The sequence below is a fragment of the Stegodyphus dumicola genome, chromosome 10 (genome assembly GCF_044657685.1).
Source record: "Stegodyphus dumicola isolate Sdum_Otavi_A_Nest chromosome 10, ASM4465768v1".
NCBI lineage: Eukaryota > Metazoa > Arthropoda > Arachnida > Araneae > Eresidae > Stegodyphus > Stegodyphus dumicola.
The window spans coordinates 119,416,586-119,440,317 of NC_140777.1; the positions used below are offsets into that span (position 1 = coordinate 119,416,586).

General features: G+C 31.0%; 1 protein-coding gene across 1 annotated transcript in view; it reads left to right on the plus strand.

Annotated features, from left to right (window-relative positions):
• Positions 1 to 23,732, plus strand: part of Ns4 (Nucleostemin 4) — a 99,809-nt gene that overhangs the window by 65,836 nt on the left and 10,241 nt on the right. Inside the window, 5 exon segments of the mRNA XM_085825450.1 lie at positions 906 to 1,115; positions 2,000 to 2,052; positions 10,025 to 10,150; positions 17,175 to 17,343; positions 19,416 to 19,559. Coding sequence (XP_085681576.1) covers positions 906 to 1,115; positions 2,000 to 2,052; positions 10,025 to 10,150; positions 17,175 to 17,343; positions 19,416 to 19,559 — 702 coding nt within the window.

Here is a 23,732-nt window from a genome sequence, read left to right on the forward strand (position 1 = left end):
AGACCGCCAAATATCATCTTAGGCAACTAGTAGCAAACCACATCCATGCATGGGCCAAAGCTACTTCAAAAAATCGCAATGCATTGAAACTCATATGCGATTGCATAAACATTGCACGCAAAATCTCAGACAGGCTGGAGTAATTCTCAGCCACCATCCTCGTCACCAGCACAGCCCCTGTATGCTCTGTATCTGTAGTGAACTAATTTTATCTTAAGTTAGCTTATTCGGCTTTTCTTATTCCCTGTATATATTTATCTCCTTGAACTGTAAACCTTGAATTATGAACCTTGAACTATGTATTTTGCCTTATTTTATGTATTGTTTCCACTGTTTTGCCTTTTTTTTTAAATTTTATGTATTGTTTTACTTTCTAGTATTTTACTTCTTATTACTTTTAGTATTTGTAACCACCTATCCATAACTCTGTAAATATGTAACTGAAATTGTTCTTCTCACCCGCAATGCACCCTTCTTCCATCATGCACTATCGTCTTCGTCCAGCATTTGTTTGCACTGCCCCCAGCAGTCATCTTGAGCACAATATATATTTATAAGTGGTTTTTTTTTTTTTTTTTTTTTTTTTTTTTTTTTTTTTTTTTGTTGTTGTTGTTGTTGTTCAAGTTATTTCTGTCAGCGGGGCTACCTAGCCGATATGCTAACTACCCAGTGGACCAGCTGCCTCACTGTCAGTGAAAAGAAAGAAAGTCCAAATGTATATGTGTGCAAATAAAAAATACCCCTTTGGGTGTAATATAAAATCTGAAAGCTTCAGATTTTTTAAATATTTTTTGTCTATTTTTTTTAATGTGGAGCAATCATAGTTTTGTTTTTATCTTACTGCTTTGATTAATTTGTGCAGGATGGTAATGTTCATGTAGTACATGTATCTCTTACTATTTTAGTTGACCTTTCAAGTTGGAAAGAAAAAATTAATAGTGAAGCTGCTCAAATAGGCTCGAGTGGTGATACATATGTTGATTCTGATTCTGAATTTGAAGAAGGGGAGGATGAAATAAGGCACTTTAAAGGAAAATCTGAGGAAAATGTTAATGATACAAGTCCTTATCAAGGTGAATATTATCAAGATAATATCCTGACTATTGGATTTGTTGGTAAGTTTCAAATTCTTAGATGTTAAAATTATTTTAGTATTGAAATTTCCTTTGTTTCTGTGCAGTTTATATTTAACCATATAAACATCCTAAAATAAGTAGATTTGAATTATGAGAAATCATTAACAAATAATTAACAAATCTGATATGCTTATAGTTTCTTCTAAACATTTTATTTTCTTGAAATCTTATGCTTATAATGCTCATGTAAAGTCTTTAAGTGCTTTATGAAATAAATTTCTAGTTATAGGCAAAAAAAGGGGGTGGACTAGGTTCTTTTAATTATTTTTGACTATTGAAAAAAATATCAAAGTGTTTAATTAAATTTAAGAATAGCAGTTATTTTGAATTATGTGTAAAAGATTTTAAAAAAAATAAAACAGTTAATGGTAATATGAAATATAGACATGCTCGTTTTTCCCCTCTTTCTCTCTCTAAAAAATATTTCAGTTTTTAAACACTGATACTTATGTAAATTCAATCTTTTTATTGTATGTTTTTAAGAGCAGAAATCTTGTGCAAGTAGCATGAACATTTATTTGTACAAAATCTATTTTGTTGTTTTAATTTCTGCAATGATATATAATGTTTTATGACAAAATATGTACTGTCAAGTCATTAAATTGCTATATCAGGAAAGAAACACACACTAAACTTGAAATTTGCATAAAAAGTAGAACATGCTGGGATATGCAAATAATTAGCATTTCACAGCATGCACCTGTTGCAGACAAGGATTAGGTGTAAACTAATAAGTATCAAAGACCACTGCCAGCAGGAATTTATTTCTTCATTCTTGAAAGCATATCTTAACAAGAATTTATTTTATAACATAATCGAAAACATTTTGGAGAAAATTACTAATGCAAAAATATTTTTTTCAGGCCATCCAAATGTTGGAAAATCTTCTTTTTTGAATGCTGTTTGTGGCAAAAAAGTAAGATTATTACTTATTGTTTTCTAGTGGTAACTATTTCTCTATAAAAATAAAACTTTTGGATTTAACAAAATAACTGTACCTTTTTTTAATTAGCACACAAATAAAATGATATTTGTAAAACAGTGTATAGATAGATAATGCATGTACATAAATTCTGTATTTGAATATATGATATTAAATATATCGACATAGTTTTATTTATTTATAATTTTATCAGTTTTCTGTTTTCATTTACAATGAATCTGCAACTTTTTTAGAATTAACAGAACAAGTGTTAGATAACAAAGAAGATAAAGTATTTGTTTTTAATTGTAAAGCATTTGTTAAATAATTACATGTAGTACATCTGGGTGCTTTAAAAAATAGATGTTTTCTATATTTGAATTATGGTATTATTGTTTTGCATATTTTATGAAAAATTAACTTTATATGTTCAGAAATGTTCTTGTGTATAATGTAACAGTGCAAAAATTAAATAACAAAATTTCTCTTTTTTGTGGAAAAAGACTGCAGTTCATTGGATGTCTTCAGTGTCAAGGGGTAAAAAAGACTTTTTGAGAAGCAATTTTAGTTTAGGGAAGAAAAAATAATCGCAGAGGATTAGATGTTGAAAGGAAGATAGTTGAATACATATACAGTAGATGCCTGTTAATTCGAATTCAGTTAATTGGAACTAATCCAACCCACCTTCCCCAAAAAAAACTTGTATTGGAATTAATGTTAAAAATATCTCAATAATTCAAAACTTAATTTTTATCGCTTCGATTAATTCAAGCTAAAAATTTGACAAAAAAATTTTTTCCTTGTTTAAAGAGAAAAAAATACATACTGTATTTATTATTTTATGTGTCAAAATCATGTGTATTTCTTTTCTGTCTAAAGAGGCACAAGCCTGCATTCCTAGACTGTTGCATTTCTGCTAAATGTTAGTGGCTACTTACCTTTTACCAGTGCATAATGGACAAAGCTCTCTCATCTAACCTGTTTCCTTGAATTCATTCAGAACCCTTTATGAATGGGTCAGGATAGGGGAGAATCATTTGTTTATTTGTTATCAATTTTCTTAGAATTTCAGAAAACCAATCTACCACAGATTCTAGAGAGCTGTGTCAGTTATGTCTGAAGTGCAGACAAATTAATGTGCTCGAGTTTTTCTTCCTCAGTATGCAGTGTATGTCAGTTATGTCTGCAGTGCAGACAAGTTAATGTGCTCTAGTATTCTTCCTGGGTGTGGTGTGTAAAAATTCAGGATGTCTACATGTGGAAAATATAAAATTCTAACTTTGGAGTTAAAAATAAAAATTCTAAAGAAAGTAGAGAATGCTGAATGTAAAACAAAGTTAGCAGTTGAATATGGAATTAAAAAAAATATCTTATCAACTTATTTGAAAAACAAGGAATCAATTTTAGATTCATGAGGAAAATCAAAATTTGTTAGAGGAAGGATACATATGAGAAATGCTTCCAAAGAAGATCTAGAAAAAGCTCTACTACTATGATTCCAGGAGGCTAGATCTCGAAATTTTCTGGTAAATGGACCCCTATTGCAGATGAAGGCTGATGAATTGGCAAGTTGAATGGATACTGAAGATTTTAAATGCAGTGATAAATGGCTTTCTTGAGTAAGTCAAGGCATAATATTCCGTATCAAACTGTATGTGACCAAAGATTTGATGCAAATGAAGACGTATGCACTAATTTCAATAGGAAACTGCCAGGGCTTTTCTCTACTTACCTGTCGAAAGATATTTTCAGTGTGGATGAAACTGCATTTTTTTTATAAACTCTTGCCAAACAAGACATTACGTTTAAAAGGTGATGCTTGTGTAAGAGATAAAAGCAGTAAACAAAGAATTACAGCTTTAGTTTGAGATAATATGGATGGGAACAAAAAGCTTAAATTATTAGTAATTTCAAAATCCAAGAATCTACTGTGTTTTAAAGGAATTTGCGCACTGCCATTTGATTATGTATCCAATATATCTAATATAGAAGCATGGATAACACGAGACATCTTCAGTGACTGGTTAAAAGAAATATATAAGCAGTTTTCGAGGGAAAAGCATATAATTCTGTTATTTGTGGATAATGCAACCTGCCACAGTAAAGCTATAACCAGTGATTCAAAGTATCATCTAGAATCTTGAAACAAATTATCATAAGAGACTTACAATAAATATATTTCTTTAAATAGTGTTGAAAAGTATGACATTACTCTGCTGAGAGCTGTAAATGATCTATATGCCGCATGAGATGCTGTTAAAGAACAATGTTGGTGCTTTCTTCTTATTAAAAAAAAAAAAAAAAAAGAAGGAAAAGAGTTTAGACGATGTTGCCCATTAATGTTCCGCCTTTTGAACATTTAAAACAAAGGTTTTAAATAATTATTCCCATGTAAGGGTTGTAATAGTAAATAAGTAGATAAGATCCCAAACTGCCACCAAATACATAGTATAAGTAAAAGATCCCATAAATTCAGGGGGTCGGTTAAATTGTTAAAACATCCCAATTGGATGAAGAACCGATTCAATCCCTCCCAAACCACCAAATGCCAACTCTTGACCAAACAAGGGTACGATGGTGAGTCTGAAAAATAAATTAAATGCTGTTAAAGAAAGTACAATTAGTAATTGTTTTTGTCATGCTAAAATTCACGCATGCTGAAGAGAACAGTCATATCAAAGAGTGTGACGATATTGATGCAGCTAGCTTTTCCTGAATTCAAAAAATTTAAATATGATAACGTTACTTTTTCTGATTATCTAGATGAAGATTTGGAAGTCGGTGGAAAACTGAGTGATGATGACACAATAAAAACTATCCAAGAAGATGAAAAAGAAAAGACCTTATCGGATTTAGAAGAGAATGCAGAGACTGTTAATCATCCTAATGATCAAACCAGAATGGACTCTGAAACTCTGAAAGCATTTAATCAGATTGAAACTTCTTCTAAAAATGAAATGTTTACTTCAAATCGAGAAACTGGCTGAAAAATGTAGACATAATAAACAAAACCAAACATCCATTTTACATTTTTCCCCAAAGTGTTATTCATATTTTTAATTAAAAGTTTACTTTCTACTGCATATCTTCTGCTTCAATTTATGATTAAGGTAAATGTTTATTGCTTTTTAATATGTTTAATTTTAGATTGCATATTGTAATTTATTTTTGGGTGTTATACATACTAGGAGATTTTTATTCTTCAGTAATACACTTTTAAAGTTAAATTTTCTCTTAATGAAGATTTGGAATATAATAATTCGGAATCTTTTCTGAGAACCTTTGAGTTCGAATTAATGAACATCCACACTGTATATATATATATATATGTGTGTGTGTGTGTGTGTGTGTGTGTGTGTAAGATAAAAAGCTATGAATCAGAATTATAATACAACTATAAACATTAATTCTTCCTCTCTAAAATCGTAATAACTTATCTGCATTGCGTCATTCAAATTAATCATGCGATCTTACGTAACCGTTAATACCAGATGCCTCTTGACGACCAATCACCGAATTGTAAAGCAAAACTTTTCTCTTCGCGTGCTTCTATCTTTCATAACTACGCACTTCAGCTTTTGCTCTCTGCTGTGCTAAGATGTAATTTCGCTGGCTTGCTTTCATATAATTGCGCTGGCTTGCTTTCTATCTCAACAATATCCAAAATGTAAATCTTCTGTGGAAAGGCATGACTAGAGTGCTAAGTGATTGTGGCCACAAATATCAATTGGAAATAAAAATGGAATTAAAACTGCTTCGACTGCCAAGTTCTTTAGATATTACCAAGTTAGCATTACTAGCATACTACGCAATCAAATTCTTCTTCAGTATGGGTCTAATCACGCATCTACAGTGTTCCGTCTTTTCCTTGTGCTTTTATTATGACATATATATATATATATAGTTAAAAAGTAAATAAGCAAATATTAAAGATGTAAATCAAGTGTTTCCCAACGTGGGACCCACACCCCACAGGGGAGCAATTTGATTGTTAAGGGGGCAATTGGAACGTCCCTTGTCCCCTTCTCGAGTTTAAGGGGACAAGGGACGTTCAAATTCTTCAAGAGTCGAAATTTTATTTTTTATTCCCCAAAATAAAGAAAAACGTAAGTGATGTATACGTAAAAAAAGTTTTTAAATTGTGGTGCATTTTAAATATTTTATAAATAATTTTCACTATAGACATGGACATTTAAATGCTTTTAAAGGGCATTTAAATAGCTGACCCATTACGCTTTCCAGATATTTTTTACGCATGTCAGGCGCATGTTTTATTTTTACTTCCTTGTACGAAGTAAAAAGGAAGTATTGTAATCGCAAAAGTTTCAGGCAGAATATTTCAATGAAAATATCCATTTTGACTGCTATTGAATGCAATTTACCGATGTTTTTGCGTGATATCTGTATGTAAGGACAGAATAAAATACTCTTTTCCTTCAAAAAAATTATAAAACTGCTTTAAAATTAATTCTGAAGACAATTTTTCGTGGCGTCTGTACGAACGTATGTACGTACATACGTACGTTCCTCGCATAACTCAAAAATGAGTAGCCTCAGAACGTTGAAATTTTGTATATAGGACTGCTATAACATGTAGATGTGCACCTCGTATTTTGGTTGCAATCGACCGCACCAAACGTATATAAATATATTTATATATTTAAACAAATTTAAATTCTTAACAAATACGTATAAAAGTAAAAAAGCAAATTTAAATTTTAAAAAAAGGAAAAAAGCCAAAATAATTTTAAAATATGCAAACATGTAAAAGATTTAATTCTCGAACTAATCTACAATATCATTTAAATTCAGAAGCATAAGCAAATCAAGTGCAAAATCTATCCATGAAAATAAATCTACTAATTTAATAAATTAAAATTAAATTAAACAATTTTTTTAAAAAATGCATATGTGAATGATCGTAGAGTTTCCTTGCAGCAATGGCGCAAAGAATATTTAATTAAATATGTATTTAAATTTAATTTTTTTAATTAAACTCAATTTATTCTTATGAAACAATATATTTATATATATATATATCCACTCTATTACCCGGCTCAGTGATCTCAGTTTCTTTACTTTTATATGTTTGTAAATTGTACATTTTTTTCTTTAAAAATGACTGAATTATATTGTTTTTATCTTCCGGTTAAGGATTTTATGCTTTTAGTAAATCTGTGTGCAAGCTTCACAACAACAAAGATAACACATTCATTTATTATTGCCAATTAAATCATGCTTAATTCTTTCTGGAATTTTTTCGAGGAAATAAGTGTTTGAGATTTACTTCGTAATTTTTAATATAAATATTTTGAGTTTTTATGTATTTCTGCCTTCTAGCGAAGTGAGAACTGAATTAATTAAATGAGAAATACTCAATCATCTATGAAAAACTGTTTCTTTTTTGTTTTATTTGCTTAATTTCTTTTATACATAGTTCTAGCTTTATTAGAGTATTTGAATAGAACATGTGGCAACGATTAGATAATTCTAATTTAAATAATTTAAATAATTTAAATGATATACATTTTGTGCATTCTGAGTTATAATATGAATGAAATATAATAATGTTAAGTAAACCTAGCGCCAGAGTTTTGCTATGGTAAACAAAGTGAATTTTAAAGAATGCATTTATTCTATTGTGGTTTATGCGCTTTCGGCAAAGTAGTTTAATTCAATCTAATAAGTTTAAATAAAATGCAAGAAAAAAATTGTATAATTTAATATTCCGTACAAGGAAGTCATGTGGTGTACACATCAGATTTTTTACTGTAGGAACGGGACCAGCTATAGTTTTCTTCCCTTGAATGGTAACAATGGCTGTTTCAATCTTCATATTTAGTTGATTGCAGACATAGTGCCATAAATGCTTTGCTGCTGAAAAAAGAAATTGGTTGGCTGTAGTAAAAATGGGGAGACTTGAAACTGTAGTTAACTAAATTGCAACCTGACATAAAATCTTTTTGCAGCAAGCATCAAGCACAAGGATCTCACTAAATTAAAATAATAAATAATTACTAATACTTAAAATAACATAGAAAAAGCTTTTGTTAAAATTATTTTATACTTGAATTTCAGTTCTCTTATATGTTTTGAAGGTTTACTTACTATGTTTGGCCACAAAACTTCCAAGTGATTTCTTCCTTAAACCGATCATTCAATTTTCTTTCATGGACACTTCAATTTTTTAACATTAAAAATTATGTATATGCTGGGGGGAGCATATGAATTTTAGAGAGAATTTAGTGGGGCATAGCACATAAAAGGCTGGGAAACACTGATGTAAATAAACTTTAAAGGTAAAAATCTAGTGCTATTGCTATAAATGTAAATTTCATTATTAATTTTTTATTTATGATTATCTCTTGGAAAATGAAGAGTAAAAAATATTGCAAATGGAATTTATTAATTTTTAATTCTTAAGAAGAGGTGAGATAAAACTGTTAAAAATATGTAATAAACTTAGAAATTTAATTTCTAATGTAATCATTAGAAACATGCAGTTAAAAGATAAAAATAGAAAAGTACATACATAAAAAAATTAAAGTAAATTATTGATGATCCCCTGGAAGAGTGCTGACTTATCAATGGGAATTAGTCCTGTTCCATAGAGGCTAAAAAATTTGGGAATGGTTGCGTTTTGTCTCCTTTGTATATTCGAATGAATTCTTTTCAGATTGCAAAAAATATAACATATAAAATTTGGAATTAAGTTATTAAGTTATTAATTTTGTGACACAATAAAAAAAGGATATATGCCCCCTCTCTTTTTTTTTTTTTTTTTTTTCAGAAATTTAGTTACTACTATCTTTTAAATCATTTATCATCTTTGGAAAAAAAAAACATTTACTAATACTGCATTAATTAAAGAATTTTATGGCAGTCTACTTTTTTTTTATACCATGGTATTTTATACTTCTGAAAAACACAAATCCAAGAAATCCAAAAATTGCATCTGATACCAAATGTAGCTCAGTGGAATTCTTTGGAATATTGTACTGTTCCTTTCCTATAGCAGTCTATTTAACTAATATAAATAGACCTTAGATCCTGGCTTTATGCTTTCCAGTTATAAGAGTGAAATTCATTTGATTATCTGTCCACACTATGCAATAATATCTGTTTATTAGTATGCATACTTGAAATGTATTTTTATTGCTAAGCAGGGTACATCCTATTAAATTCTCTTCAATAAGATCACATCCTCCTCCACTTAACATATTCAACATCCAGATTTCATCGAATTACAATTAAGGATCTTCCATGCTGTCTTTATGAAATCCTTGAGCTCCTGGTAAGTCTAGATCCCCTGTTGTTGCAGACTTTACATACTAGACTATAGCATATAGTATGCTAGATATCCTAGCATGTTTTTGAACTTGCACACTGATTATTCATTTGAATTTGTGAAAAGTCTGATCAAGCTGATATTATCTAATATTAGCTTTCAAAGGCAATTTTTTTTTTTTTTTTTTTTTTTAATGTGTAGGTAAATTTACCTATATTTCTTGTCCACCGATATCCAAGTGGTTAAAGCCATGAAACACCAGAAATCTGCATTGGGTTCTTTGTTAATTTTCCTTTCTTCCTGCACATAGCTGTAGTATTCTTTGTCACAATCAATAAATTAATCCATTCCAGTCTATTTGTACTTCTAGCTTTGTTGATCCATGTAAACTAAAACAATTCTGGGTTCTTAATTGTGTTTCAAACCAGTAAAAAATTGTTTGCAGTTTCACAAAAATGAATTGAAATTTTATATTCACATTGTAATACATATTGAATAGATAAGTAGTAGTATATTTTCATGTACTGAAGTGTCATTTCATTTTTGTGTAAATAATGAGGTAGCAGAAATTAATGCTATTTTTATCCTAATAATGTTCAAAACGTGCAGTTTTGATAAAACTTTAATGAATATAAAAATTTTTTAATGTACATGTTAATAAATAATCTTTTGTTTCAGGTTGTAAGTGTTTCAAGAACTCCAGGTCATACTAAGCATTATCAAACAATTATGTTGACAAAAAATGTGAGGTTGTGCGATTGTCCAGGACTAGTATTTCCATCTTTAATTCCTAAGCCAGTTCAGGTAACTTTATTAAATTTCTAAAAGTAGTATTAATAGATGATCTTTCTGGGTTAATTTCTAGATTATGATATATCTTTGATCCAGTTGTGTTTTAAAATTTTCAAAAATAATGCTTAACTAAAGGCTGTTTCCTAAAGTTCCTTTAAAGTATGACTTATGTAAAAATAAATATATTGCTATAAAGATAGGAATTTCATGGCGAGAAGAGATTGAGAAAGATGAGCATTGTCAAAGGTCATTCACTGAAAGAAAAAAAAGAAATTGAAAATAGTGCTGTGAGGGCAAGTGTTTGCAGTAATTTTGGGAATTAAAATAATAATTTTAGTCGTAATAAGGAAATATATAAATATTTCGCAAAAGTAATAAAAAAGTAAAATATTTCAGGAAATCAGCTTTATAGAATTTAAATAAGAACAAGTGTTCGGAGGAAATGATTTGTCCATTGTTATAGGTGTTGAATGGTAAATGACAGCTTATGTGCAGCCTGTATACATCTGATATCTCTAGCTAGCAAACCTGTCAAAATATAAACAATGATTTGATTTTATGTGTATTTTGCACAAACATTCCTGCATATAAAACCATTATTATTTTTAATTTCTAAGCACGGAAATTTGGAATTTGAAAGAAGTGTAAATTTAGTCAAGAAAAGATAATTCTGCCATTGAGTACAAGTTTTGAAAGTAATCACAGAATGAAACTGTGTTTTACTCATGGAATATCATCATAGTGCAGTTTTCAACCATGTCTACTCCCTCCCAGAAAACTGCATATAATATATATATTAATTACCTAGATTTTTTTGTACATTTCTGAGGTTTATAAGAAAGTTTTTAACTATTTTAAGTAGTCATATCATATTTTAAGTAGTTTCTGTTTAGTTGAATGACATGTTTTTGTGGTATATAGTACTTTGTTTCACCATCAGGGATTAAGACTATGCCACCTTTCTTGAATTCTCTATGATGAGACTTCTGGCTATTAGAATGCATAAGTTTGTTGCCTGCCAATGTCAGAAAGTTCTTAATCATTATTGAGCTTAATGGTTCATGAGGAATAAGGGTTTCATCAGTCCATGACATTTTTAAGATAGATAAGGGGCCATTAAGACGTCTCCCATGAAATATCAGGAACGGCTGACACCAATCATCATTAGGGACTTCTTGGTAGGCCCAAAGTAAATATGGTAGGTGTTTCTCCCAATTTTGCGAACATTCTGTGATACTATAATGTATCCTTGCCTTTAAAACAGCATTAACACGTTGATACCTCAGTTACTGAACCACTCTCTCGGAATGACTTGCTAACTGGATGCATTGTCTTGTGAGGATGGGTAATTAAGGCTGTTAAGCCTAGCACTGGGAAAAAATTTGCATAAATTAAATCTTGTCATCCAACTGTTCCAATTTATGGTACGTTATGAGAGGAACTCTCAGGTAGTTATCAGAATTAATTTTAAAACTTTATATTTTTCTTAAAAATTTTATAAAATAATCAATTCTAGACTAATACAGTCAAAAGTCTTTAATCCAGACGTGCATAATTCGGAATGATCTATAATCCGGAGCTCAAAGCTACAAACTTTCTGTGCATGCGTTAGCGCATGCGCATAATACCTTTACGCATGTGCGTTTAATGTATAACGGACAGTATAAGCTAAGCTAAAATTATCTAATTATCTATTTCAGTTAATGTTGCAGATTGCATTGTTCCTTAATCTTCGAATTGGATCTTTTCCCCCCCCCAGACTGTTAGAGCAATTTTGTAAAAGTAAGCTTGAACTTTCAATTATGTTAAAAAGAATTTCCGATTCTGGAGCTACCAAAGGATCTACAAAGCGAAAGCATGTTTCGATGTCCATCAAACAAAAAGTGAAATTGCTGCAAAAAATGGATAAAGGCATATCCTTTGATTCTCTAATCAATCTGAAATATGTTTATAAATTTCATGCTGCTCTGTGGGGAGGGGTAATGAACTGGAAGTTGATCTGTCAGCACTATCCTTATCTTCAGGGCAGATGTTTTTATTTTATTCGGCTTATAATTCCTTACTAAATGTAGTATTTCATCTCGATGTACTCTGATATGATTTAAATCAAATTCCTCGTCATTATAAATATCACGAATACACATCAAATAGTTTCTGGTTGCAATTTTCTAATTTTGACTGTGCATAATGTATGCTTTATGCATGTGTGTGTTGAAAGAAATGTTTAATAAAGTAAACAAATAAATATAAAGCTTTTTTTTTTTTTTTTTTTTTTTTTTTTTTTGTAAATTTTGATACCCTTTAGATCATAATTGCTCTTTATTTCATTAATTATGGTTTCATATTTTTAATTTTATAATTTCTGCATGCCATCTTACCAGATTTAAACTGATATCTATAATCCGGAATTGCCGAAGTCCCGACGAGACCGGATTAAAGGCTTTTGACTGTATAATTTTTGCCTTAACCTCAAATAAATATATATGGAAAAATATCCAAACAGTCACAGATTTTGTTTAACACAACACATTATTAAAAATAAAAAAAATAATAAAACTCTCTTTCATAAAAAACCAGGTTGAAAACAATGAAATGGAAGCAACATTTCAAAAAGGAGACAGTGTACGATATTCTTTGAAACATAGATGTATTCATAATCCTGCGTTGCATATGTCACAAGAATAGAATGTCTGCTACTATTTTAGGATTTATTTGACTGTTTGTGTCCAAACTATTCATCATCTGTGGCACTTTTCATCACTTTTATTTAGATTTAAAGTAGGGAAGTGTCTCCCCGAAAGCTTTAAAGGTGAGAGTGATCATCCAGTGAACTTTATTTCGGCTCTCTAATTTTCATAGTTCTAAAAATTTTTTTCCATGACTTTCATTTTAAATTCCAATAAAGGTGTGTTTAGTCTATATTTTTTGCTGTAAAGTACATTGGCATTAATGAGTGAAATTTCCATCAGTCCAAAGAGCAGTTTTTATACCACTTTACAGATTTTTGGAGTAGTGGACAATGAATCGTGATTGAGTCTCCTAGGTCAATGCCTCCCATGTATTTATTGTAATCTAAAGTACAAGTAGACTTCAAAATATCTTACTCAGTTTTTTTTTTTTTTTTTTTCTTCCCACATTAGCCAAATCTGGTGCGTGTATTATTGTGAAGACAAATACTCCCCTTCCTTGAACACAATCACATTGATATTGTTATGCTGCATGACATCTACTTCTCCTCTTTCAAGTCTTTTCTTGGAAAATTCTTCGGCATGTTGATTTTTTTCTGTTCTTCATAGCAACGCAAATTAACCTTTATAAATTCTAAATATTCTGCAAATGATGGGGAATTAAAAAAATCTGTCAATGTACAAATTGTATCCCTTCTCAGATAATTTGCTGATGAGTGTTCTTACTGCTTGTGCTCTTACTGCTTGTGTTCTTACTGCTTGTGAACCAGTGCCAATGCTCATAGTCTCTTTTCCGTAGTATATTTAAAAGTTCCACCCATGCCCAGAAGACTCGCGTAACTATCCATATGTCGCATAACACAGAAGACTCGCATGTTATTCCATAGTGACATCTTTTGGAGGGCACATATTGGCTAAATGCGAGTCATCATCTCCATGCAGAAAGTAATTCATCTCTCTCTATATTTTTATTTGCAGCACAGGTGGCTTTAAATTTATTTTGTAGAATTTCAATGATTCATCCCAATTTTTCTAATTTCTTTGAATTGCTATGAGAAGTAAAATGTAAGAATTTCAAGGGGTTAAGAAAAGAGTCTCTCAAAATGATTTTGTTGAAAAAAAGGAGTAGTAAGCATCTCATTGGTGTTAAAATACATTTTATACTAAGCGTTTTTATTATTCCCTTCAAAATAACCAAACCAAAAAACACTTTCTTTAGCTGAAATGTCATGTCTGAAAATGTTACCTATTTTAAAGGAGATGGGTTATCTCTATGATGATTTTGTGCAAAACGCTTTATTTCTTTTACAATGTATTTTATAAGATCTTCATTAAAAAAATTTAAAAAAGTTAGTTTCTTCGATAACATTCACAGTATTAATAGATCTTCATTATCCCACGAGCATACGTGCCAAAATTATGAACACGAGAAGGCGTGCTGGGTATGTCATACCCGAAAGCAGTTAACATGTTTTAAATTGCATTAATGATATAAATATGAGTATAAATATGGATTAACATAAAAAACAATTCCCGAAAAATTATGATCTACTTGATCTACTTGATGATGAACTTTAGGATATTTTAAAGACTATAATAAAGGAAGTACTTAACAATTATTTTGCTCATCTCTGGCAGATTGAACAAATATGCTCCATACAAATACTGATATTACGTTTCTCGCACATGAACTGTGTTTTTCTGTCCTTTTTTTTAAGGCACTCAGTGCATCTTCTGTAATTTTTTTTTTTTTAATCTTTTTGGATGCTGGTTCCATACTGAAATCTCCTTAAATTGTTTTTTCTTTATCAAAGGGAGTGTAATTTGCTGCCGCCATTGATTTGAGTAATCTTCCGCTAACTTCAATCCTTATGATTTGAAAAAAAAAGCGCCTGTGTCTAAACTGAGTTTTTTTTTTTTTTTTTAAAGTAAGATTATTCATACATTAATTGTTGCAACATTTAAAATCGAGAAAAAAAAATCACTATTGGCCACCATTTCGATCCCCTAGCTGTAGAATATGCTGCTCTCATTTCATCTACAATATCTACTGCTCCTTTGACTAGATTATAAAATGAAATAATGTCCAGTGTTTTTAGTGCTCCAGTGGTTTTTGTCAATTTTATTATTGTTGTGCATAGTTAATTGTAGAACAACACTTCTGTTTTTCCTTGGTGCATAAAAAACAAACGTCCTTTCTTTCTGGAAACCAAAAATTGAAGAATATGCTTCCTGTTACTTCATTAGAAAAATCCGGCAGAATTTCTCTCTTATTCTTTCTCACAGTTCCGACTGTTATTTTCTTTCTTAGTAGGTCCTGAGATAGCTGGTATCCCATATGCCAATTATCTACAGTCAAATTCCATCCAGAATTGTACAATGGTTCCATCAAATGCTTTACAATATCGATTGCATTGTTATCAAACTGAAACAGCCCCTTTGGCTGTTGGCAGGCATATATTTCCATTTTCCATGTATAAAACACTCTGGAATCAACCAGTGCAAATATTTTTGTGTCATAGTTGGCAGGTTTTTTTTTTTTTTTTGAATGTATTACCTAAATGAACATTATCCCCTGAATGGTTCTAATTTTTCATCATTTGTCACATATTCACCAACAGTGTAGGCTTTCTGACAGTTCTCAATGAATTTTTCAAAAAAAACTGTTATGGGAGCCACATCTCTTCTACTCAGACGATCTCGGATATCATCAAACTTAAGGCATCTTAGTAGGAAAAGGAATCTCTTGCAGGACTAGTGGAAAATATCCTTTCCAGTTCCATACACAACATATATATTAAAGTCCCAAAAGTGCTTTGATTTCACATTCATCTGTTTTCTTTGCATTGTGCTCACATACAAACTGCTCCTGAATAGAATCAATGTAAATATTTATACATTGATCTATCATGTCTATCTTTCTATCAGCAGAGACCAGGAATCCAAATGTGTTGATGCATCTTTTGAATAACTAGTATTACCTGGAATTTTGGAGATAATGTGTTTAAAAATAGTCCTAACATTCATTTGGAATTTGTTTTCCTTCCATATCAGGCCATTTTACCAATATAATTTTCACATTTGATTGATTTTCTATTTCACTATCTAATTCAGTGTCTGTATCACTGTCTGTTGATGAATTATGATTGCTGTTGTATTCTTCATCTATTAAATCTTCCTTCTTCATAACTCGTTTGATTCATCATCTGTTGAAATGGTTTCTAGCATATTTCTCAACCTTCCTATTTCTTTATCATAACTTAGATGCAGCGCCATGCTGACTAACTAAGAAAGTGTGGGTGAAAATCTGAGAGATGCGAGAAGGCGCGCGGATCTCACTGCAGTGGTATAATTCCTAGAATAGTATTCAAAGAATCGCTCCACGGACTTCCCAGCTTCAACAATGTGACCTAGAAGTCGGCTATAAAAGGTTTCGCTCATTTCCAAGAAAGGAGTTTTGAGATAAAGGACAAAGAATATGCCTCCAGGCATGACATATCTGGTGTGTGTGTTCGTGGGTTAAAAAAATTGTAAAAAGGATAGTTTCTTTGATAACATTCACAGTATTAATAATGGCACTCCTACAAAATTAAAAGTTTTCAAATCTTGAAATTTTGTATTTCAAAATGAGTCAATAGAATCACTATCATTTTCCAAATCTGCAAAAATATCATCACTCTCATCAGAGTCAGAAAAAGACTTATTTAAAATTTGTGTACATTTGTCTTCTGTCAGGCACCATTTAAAAAAAAAAAAAAAAATCCACCAACCTTCTGCTAAAGGTTACAAAATATCTGTCTCATGGCAGGAAAAATCTTAAGAGTAATAAACAGATCTCTGATGATGGAACATCTAGCTTGCTATATTGCCCAAAAGAATTCTAAAAAAAATATTCCAAAGCATCGAGACTTTGTGCATTTATTTATCAATTGAGGGAGTTAGACAATTTGTCAATCAACATCCATAACTCTCTCTGTCATTCTGAAACAAAATATCAATGCCAATTTTTCTGTATATGTTTATAGGCAAATAACATATTTATAGTATTTTTTAAGGTGTTGTAAGTGAATTTTTAGGTCATGAAAATCTGGGCCCTGGTTATTAGCTTTCAGCAATTTTGTGTTTTTTAGAATTTTCATGTTTTTATTTATGTATATACGCATAAATGTTTGGCTACTAAAAGACTTTAGCAAGAATGAACACTGTGCATTAAGTAGAGTAGTTTCCCTTAAAAAAAAAAAAAAAAAAAAAAAAAAAAAATCCATTGTTGTGTTCTAAATAGTCATTGGAATTGCTGAATATTTCTTATTTATATATTATACTTAATGCACTTTTTAAATTTTTAATAGGTTCTTATGGGCTGTTATCCTATTTCTCAACTTAGAGAACCATATTCAGCTGTTACATTCTTGGGTCAACGTGTTTCACTTCCAAATATTTTGAAACTAAAGCATCCTGAGTTTGAATCTTTTGAACCTGGAGAAGAAATTAAATGGTCCTCTTATGATATTTGTGAAGGTTGAGTATATATTTGTAATTGCTCTTGCTCTTATATTTAAGAAACTTTTTTTTTTTTTTTTTTTTTTTTTTATTTATTTATTTATTTTCTAACTTTTTATCTGAATGCCCATTTCTTTCTTTCTTTTTATTTCCCATCTTAAATAATATTAAAACTATTGTATTACATAGCTGTCCATAGTTTAGAAATGGATGCATTGTCAGGTATCATTTTGCCTCTTTTATTTCATTATATAAAAAATTGAACACCTGGTCAGTTTTCTGACTCCCATCTTTATTTTTTCATCCCTTCAGTTTCAATCCTGACATTCTTCTTTATGGTCTTGTAGATGTTTTCGTATGCTAGTTTATAATAATGAGTTTAACATGCATTCTTTAAGTTAATAATAGCACATAATTGTGTAAGTTTTTTTATCTTTAGAGTCAATTTTTATTCAGAAAACGTAACAGGTATTTAAATGATAAACATATCTTTTTATCTATCAAAGCTCCATTAGTTAAATTTTTATGAAAATGAGTGTTTCTCTCATTTTTGCTGAGTGAAAAATGCATTTTAAAATAGACTGATCATTATTGAAATCCAGATGCTTAGACGAAAAAAATTAAAGTTCATTAAAAATTCATGAAATATTAAGCTTTTGTGTGTATTTGTGAAAATAGTCATAATAGCCTTCATTAGTTTAGTGTATAAAATATTTTACTTTAGTGAATAGTTTGATTGCTTCACCATTTTCCCTGAAACAGACTTGTCGATTTGAAATGTGTCATAGCTTTGATCCTAAATACAACACACATGCACACATATATATCCATACTTTATGCAATTATTTGGGTGTTTAAGATGACCATTGTTCTTTTGATATTATTTGAATTATTGTTCAAAACTACTGACAACACTTTTCAAATCACTGAATCTTTCTCAGAGGAAATAGTGAAGTGATTAATGTGTGTTTTCAGTTGATTAGAGAATTGGTTTTTGTAGAGAAATTTATAATGAGTACTGATGCTTTGTTGTTAGAAAATTATTCATGTTCAAAGGTGGTCCCTTTAAAAATATTGTAATAATCAGTGCCAATGTTTATTTATGTTCTTAGAAATACTGGTCACTTTTAGTAATAATGATCCGTTATAAGAGATGTTGATCATGAGAGGTTTCATTGTATTTTATATATCTTGAAAACAGTATTATGCTGAACTTTATTTAGGATTACGTTTTTATCATACTTTTATATTAGTTATGTCCAGCAAATCATTTATTGACAATCCTTAAACGTGAGCTTACATTTTTTATGTACATGTATGCAATAAATGTAAAAGTATGTCAAAAATTAATTTTTAAGTTAACTTTTTCTGGTGATGATATGAACTGGAAAGGCTTAATTCATTTTCAGAGATAAAGCGATACAAATGCTTTCAGGAATGCAATAGTTTGTTAACACCTTCAATAATTTGTTAACACTGATAAAAGAGGCATAAAAAGGTGAGAACTGTGATATCATAAAATCAGGCTTTGAAAATTCTGTTAATGTCCTATTTTTAAATATAAAAATTTAATTACAATTAAACCACTTTTGTGCTATTTTTTAAATTTTCTTTAAATCAAGTATATTTTAATATCTAAAATACACATTTTCTCCAATAAATATGTTTTCCCTAATTCTTATATACATTGTTTTTGAACCCATGTTAGGAAAAAAAGTTTTCCTCATTATATTGATATTTCATACTTTTTAATTTCACAAATGATATTTTAAAATATTTCTTACTGGTAAGTCTATGTATCTTTCCACACAGTTCACTTATGAAAGCTTTATCATAAAAAAGAGGAAGGTCATTACTTGTAGGGAGAAAGAGGAAGACGTTAAGGATTAGGTGAACAGGTTTTAAGGGGTCAAATATAGAAAGCCTTTTAAAAATATGTTGTTATAATTACTATGTTTAAAATTTCAGTGATGCAATTTTTACCAATATTTGCAGATTTGGTTGTATTGATAGTTGCAAAAATATGAATTCATTCTTGCATAAATTGATTATATATCTTTTTTTTAATTATTTTTTTTATTTCATTCCAGCCTGGGCTGTCAAACGGGGATTTCGAACGGCAAAAACTGCTCGACCAGATGTTTATCGAGCAGCTAACAACATATTAAGAATGGCTTTAGATGGTCGTACCATATGTTTAGCATTTTATCCACCTAATTACACTAAAGAGAAAGGTATATATTAAAAGTTCAGTGCTGTGATCTGTGACATAGAAATTAGAAAAGAATGAAATTTGTTGTGTAATGATATGCATTCTTTGAATCATATTGATAATCATTTTGGTTAGCTTAACACTTTTATTAAATGAAACTCTTGCTATACAAACTATTCTGAAAGTGATCTAAAACTTTCTACTAACTACTTTTTGCAGAGCCGAGTAACAGAGTGAGTGTATATATATATATAATATATATATATATATATATAAGTAGTAAATCATAAAAATGTGAGACTTAGATTGGTCAAAAATTGTGCATTGAGGTGCAAATTTTAAAATAAATTGATAAGAAAAGGAGAGGTAAAAAATAGCTAAAACCACAAAGAACATTTGAACTACCTAAATCCTGATATTACATCTAAAACAACAAAATCTAAGTTAAAGCAATAAATTGTATGTGAAAAAAAAACTACATATTATACATCTCCCCAAAAAAACCCTCAGTTCTGTTTGAAGTTTTGAACAGACCATGAAGATTGACCATGTTTTTATGTAAAATTTCTCAGTATTTTATAAATTATTAAGGTTTTTTCGCATACCAATTTTGATTTTGTTGTATAAGTTCCCTCCCCTTTTTAAATAATCTGTAGGTTTTTTTCACGCACAATTTATTGTTTTAACTTAGATTTTGTTGTTTTAACTTTGTTTTGCGTATAATATCAGGAATTGGATAGTTGAAATGCGCTTTACGCCTTTAGGTATTTTTTACCTTTCCTTTTCTTATCAATTTATATTTATATATACACTCACTCTGTTACTCGGCTCTCTCTCTATATATATACAGTCAAAAGATTCCGGATTATAGATCATCAGTTTAAATCTGGTAAGATGGCATGCAGAAATTATAAAATTAAAAATATGAAACTGTAATTTATGAAATAAAGAACAATTATGATCTAAAGGGTATCAAAATTTACAAAAAAAAAAAAAAAAAAAAAAAAAGCTTAATATTTATTTGTTTACTTTTTTCATTTACTCAAACATTTCAATGCAAGTTGTTTAAGTTGCTTCGTTTTATGTGATAATACTTTCTCTCTAATTCTATAAACAGACATAATTTCTTGTTCAGTTACAAATTTCCGCTGTTCAAGTCCTATAATTGCTGTGTCGAGAATACTGACTAATTTGTCAATCGAAACTTTTTCGTTTTCAATAACCTCTGTGTCACTTTCTTCACTATCGGAAGCGAATTATAATGACGAGGAATTTGATTTAAATCATATCAAAGACGGAGTACATAGAGATGAAATACTACATTTAGTAAGGAATTATAAGCCAAATAAAATAAAAACATCTGCTCTGAAGATAAGGATAGTGCTGTCAGATCAACTTCCAATTCATTGCGTGCCGCAACGTTCTCCCCCCCCCCCCGGAATTCGGGATGGTTAGAGAAACAAAGGATATGCCTTTATCCATTTTTTGCAGCAATTCCACTTTTTGTTTGATGGACATCGAAACATACTTTCGCTTTGTAGATCCTTTACATATTAGTAAATATATATCAGAAATTCTATTTGACATAATCGAAAGTTCAAGCTTACTTTTATAAAATTGCTCGAATAGTCTACAAAAAATAATAAGCCGAATCCAATTCGAAGATTAAGGAACAACGCAATCTGCAACATTAACTGAATTAGATAATTTTAGCTTAGCTTATACCGTACGTTATACATTAAACGCGCATTCGTAAACGTATTTTGCGCATACACATATTCGCAGCCGTAAAGGTCTTAAGGACGCGTCAAGGCGATGCATGCGCAGAAAGTTTGTAGCTTTGAGGTCCGAATTAACAACTTTTGACTGTATATAAAGTAAGAAACTTAGAATTAATTTTTCACAAAGACCAAAAATTGAAATTCATAATTAATAAATTTCATTGAAAGCTCCCAAAGAGAAGGATAATGAAGGGCGTTATAAAGATTATATTGGATTTATTTATTTTATCATTTTTTATTTTAATTACTATTCTGTTATTAACCTGGCCTTATATACACTCACGTTTGTGAAAATTGCAACACCAAGAAGGAATCGTCATAATTGAATGCAATTTAATACACAGTTGAGTGGTAGTGGTACAAATAAATGATTAAATGTTCAAAGCAAACAAACAAGAACAAGAGATCAGAATCAGTATTTTGTGTGGCCACCATGGGCCGCAATAAGTGCTGCTACACGACGTGGCATGGAGTCAAACGAAGTTTGAATGTCTGACTGAGGAAGAGCATTCCATATCGTTTGTACGCGTACCCAAAGTTCGTCTGCAGACGCAACAGGACGAGGATCACGAGCAAGATGCCGACCAATGACATCCCACACATGTTCAATTGGTGACATATCCGGGGAACACGCAGGCCAAGGAAGAAGCTGTACCTGCTGCGCTGCAAAGAAGGATTTAACAATCCGAGCAGTATGAGGGCGGGCATTGTCCTGTTGAAATACAGCGCCTGGCAAGCTTTGAAGGAAGGGAACAGCTTCGGGCTGTAGAACTTCACGGATATACCGGTTGCTGTTCAGATTGCCCACAATTCGTAGCAATTGAGATCGTCTATGATATGCTATGGCGCCCCAGACCATAACTCCGGGTGTTCGTCCACTGTGGCGTTCGATAATGCACTCCGGAAGGTGGCGTTCACCGGCATAGTGTCTGACACGAATGCGGCCATCATGGTACCACAAATTAAAGCGGGATTCGTCAGAAAACACGACATGCTGCCAATCAGCACACCAGTCTCTATGCTGATTGGCCCATTGTAGCCGCAGGCGGCGATGGTCGTGCGTTAGGGGGATCCTGTATAAAGGAGTCCGTGCGCGCAGTCCACACTGCAGCAGACGTCTACGAATTGATGAAGCACACAATGAAACACCTGTAGCTATTGACCACAGTGCTGTCAATTGTCTAGAGGAAGCTGTACGGTCCGTCCACGCCATGCGGACCAGGTGTCTATCATCGCGAGCTGACGTCACATTTCGGGGTCCACTAACGGATTTCCGAGTTGTCCGACACTCGTCCGTCCACTGCTTCCAAACGCGCATCACTGTGCTGCTGTTACGCTGCACACGAGAGGCTACTGCACGATACGACAATGCAGCTTCACGAAGGCCGATGATTCTCCCTCGTTCAAACTCTGTAAGTTGTTCAAATCTCGCTCTCTTTTGTCGACGAGGCATAAGTACAGATTGAGTTAACGTTTACCACTAGCAGATAACCACCGATAACCATACACGCCTCGCTACAGCCGTCTATTTATTCGGATCCATCAGCCGTTCAGAGGGCGCTGCTCAGCATACGCATGCGCTACGGATTTGCAATTCTAATCATTTGCATATCATGCGCTACTTTGCATTTCCTGAAAATTTCAGCTCACTCGCGTAAATCCTTCATGGTGTTGCAATTTTCACAAACGTGAGTGTATATTCTCAGTTGCCATGATAAGCCCATGACCTGAAGACTTTACTTTTCTAACATAGTTCCTTTACTTCCTTTTCAACCTTTTTATGTAATTTGAAATTGTTAAAAAAAACTAAATTCAACTTTATAGTTTTTTTTACTCATATCTACAAAGCAATTATCAAAAACTTTTTTATCACTTTTTGGGCAACTTTATTGAGTCTGTATTTTAAAGGATTAAGTGATTTTTAAATATAATTTTAGTTTTTCTCTAAATAATAATCTTTATTCCCATTTTTGTTTTAAAAGAGTCTGAGTTTACATAAATTTCTTTCAAAAATCATGCAATCTTTTTCTTTAAACTAAAATAAAAATTAATTTTCATTAAAATATTTAAAAGTGTTTCTTCTGGTTTCAAAATTACATCTTTCGTACCAGATTTTAGCCTTTTGAGCGATTACTTTCTCACCAGGGTTTTTAGTTTTGCCAATGAAGCTAAATGGCAAACTTGCACATACTTTTATTACGCATCTCATAGTTTAGATTGTTGTCTAATGAGAGTGCTTGAAGTTCTTAATTACTTCTTGTGTGTTTTAATTATGTTTTTTTTTTTCAACTATTTTTTAAATTTCACTCAAGTTTTAGTCTTTGGATTATCTGTTGAAAGTTAAATATTAGGATTAAAATTTTTCACTGAAGTACTTTGTTTTTTCACTTTCGTTTTCAATTCTTTTAATAAAA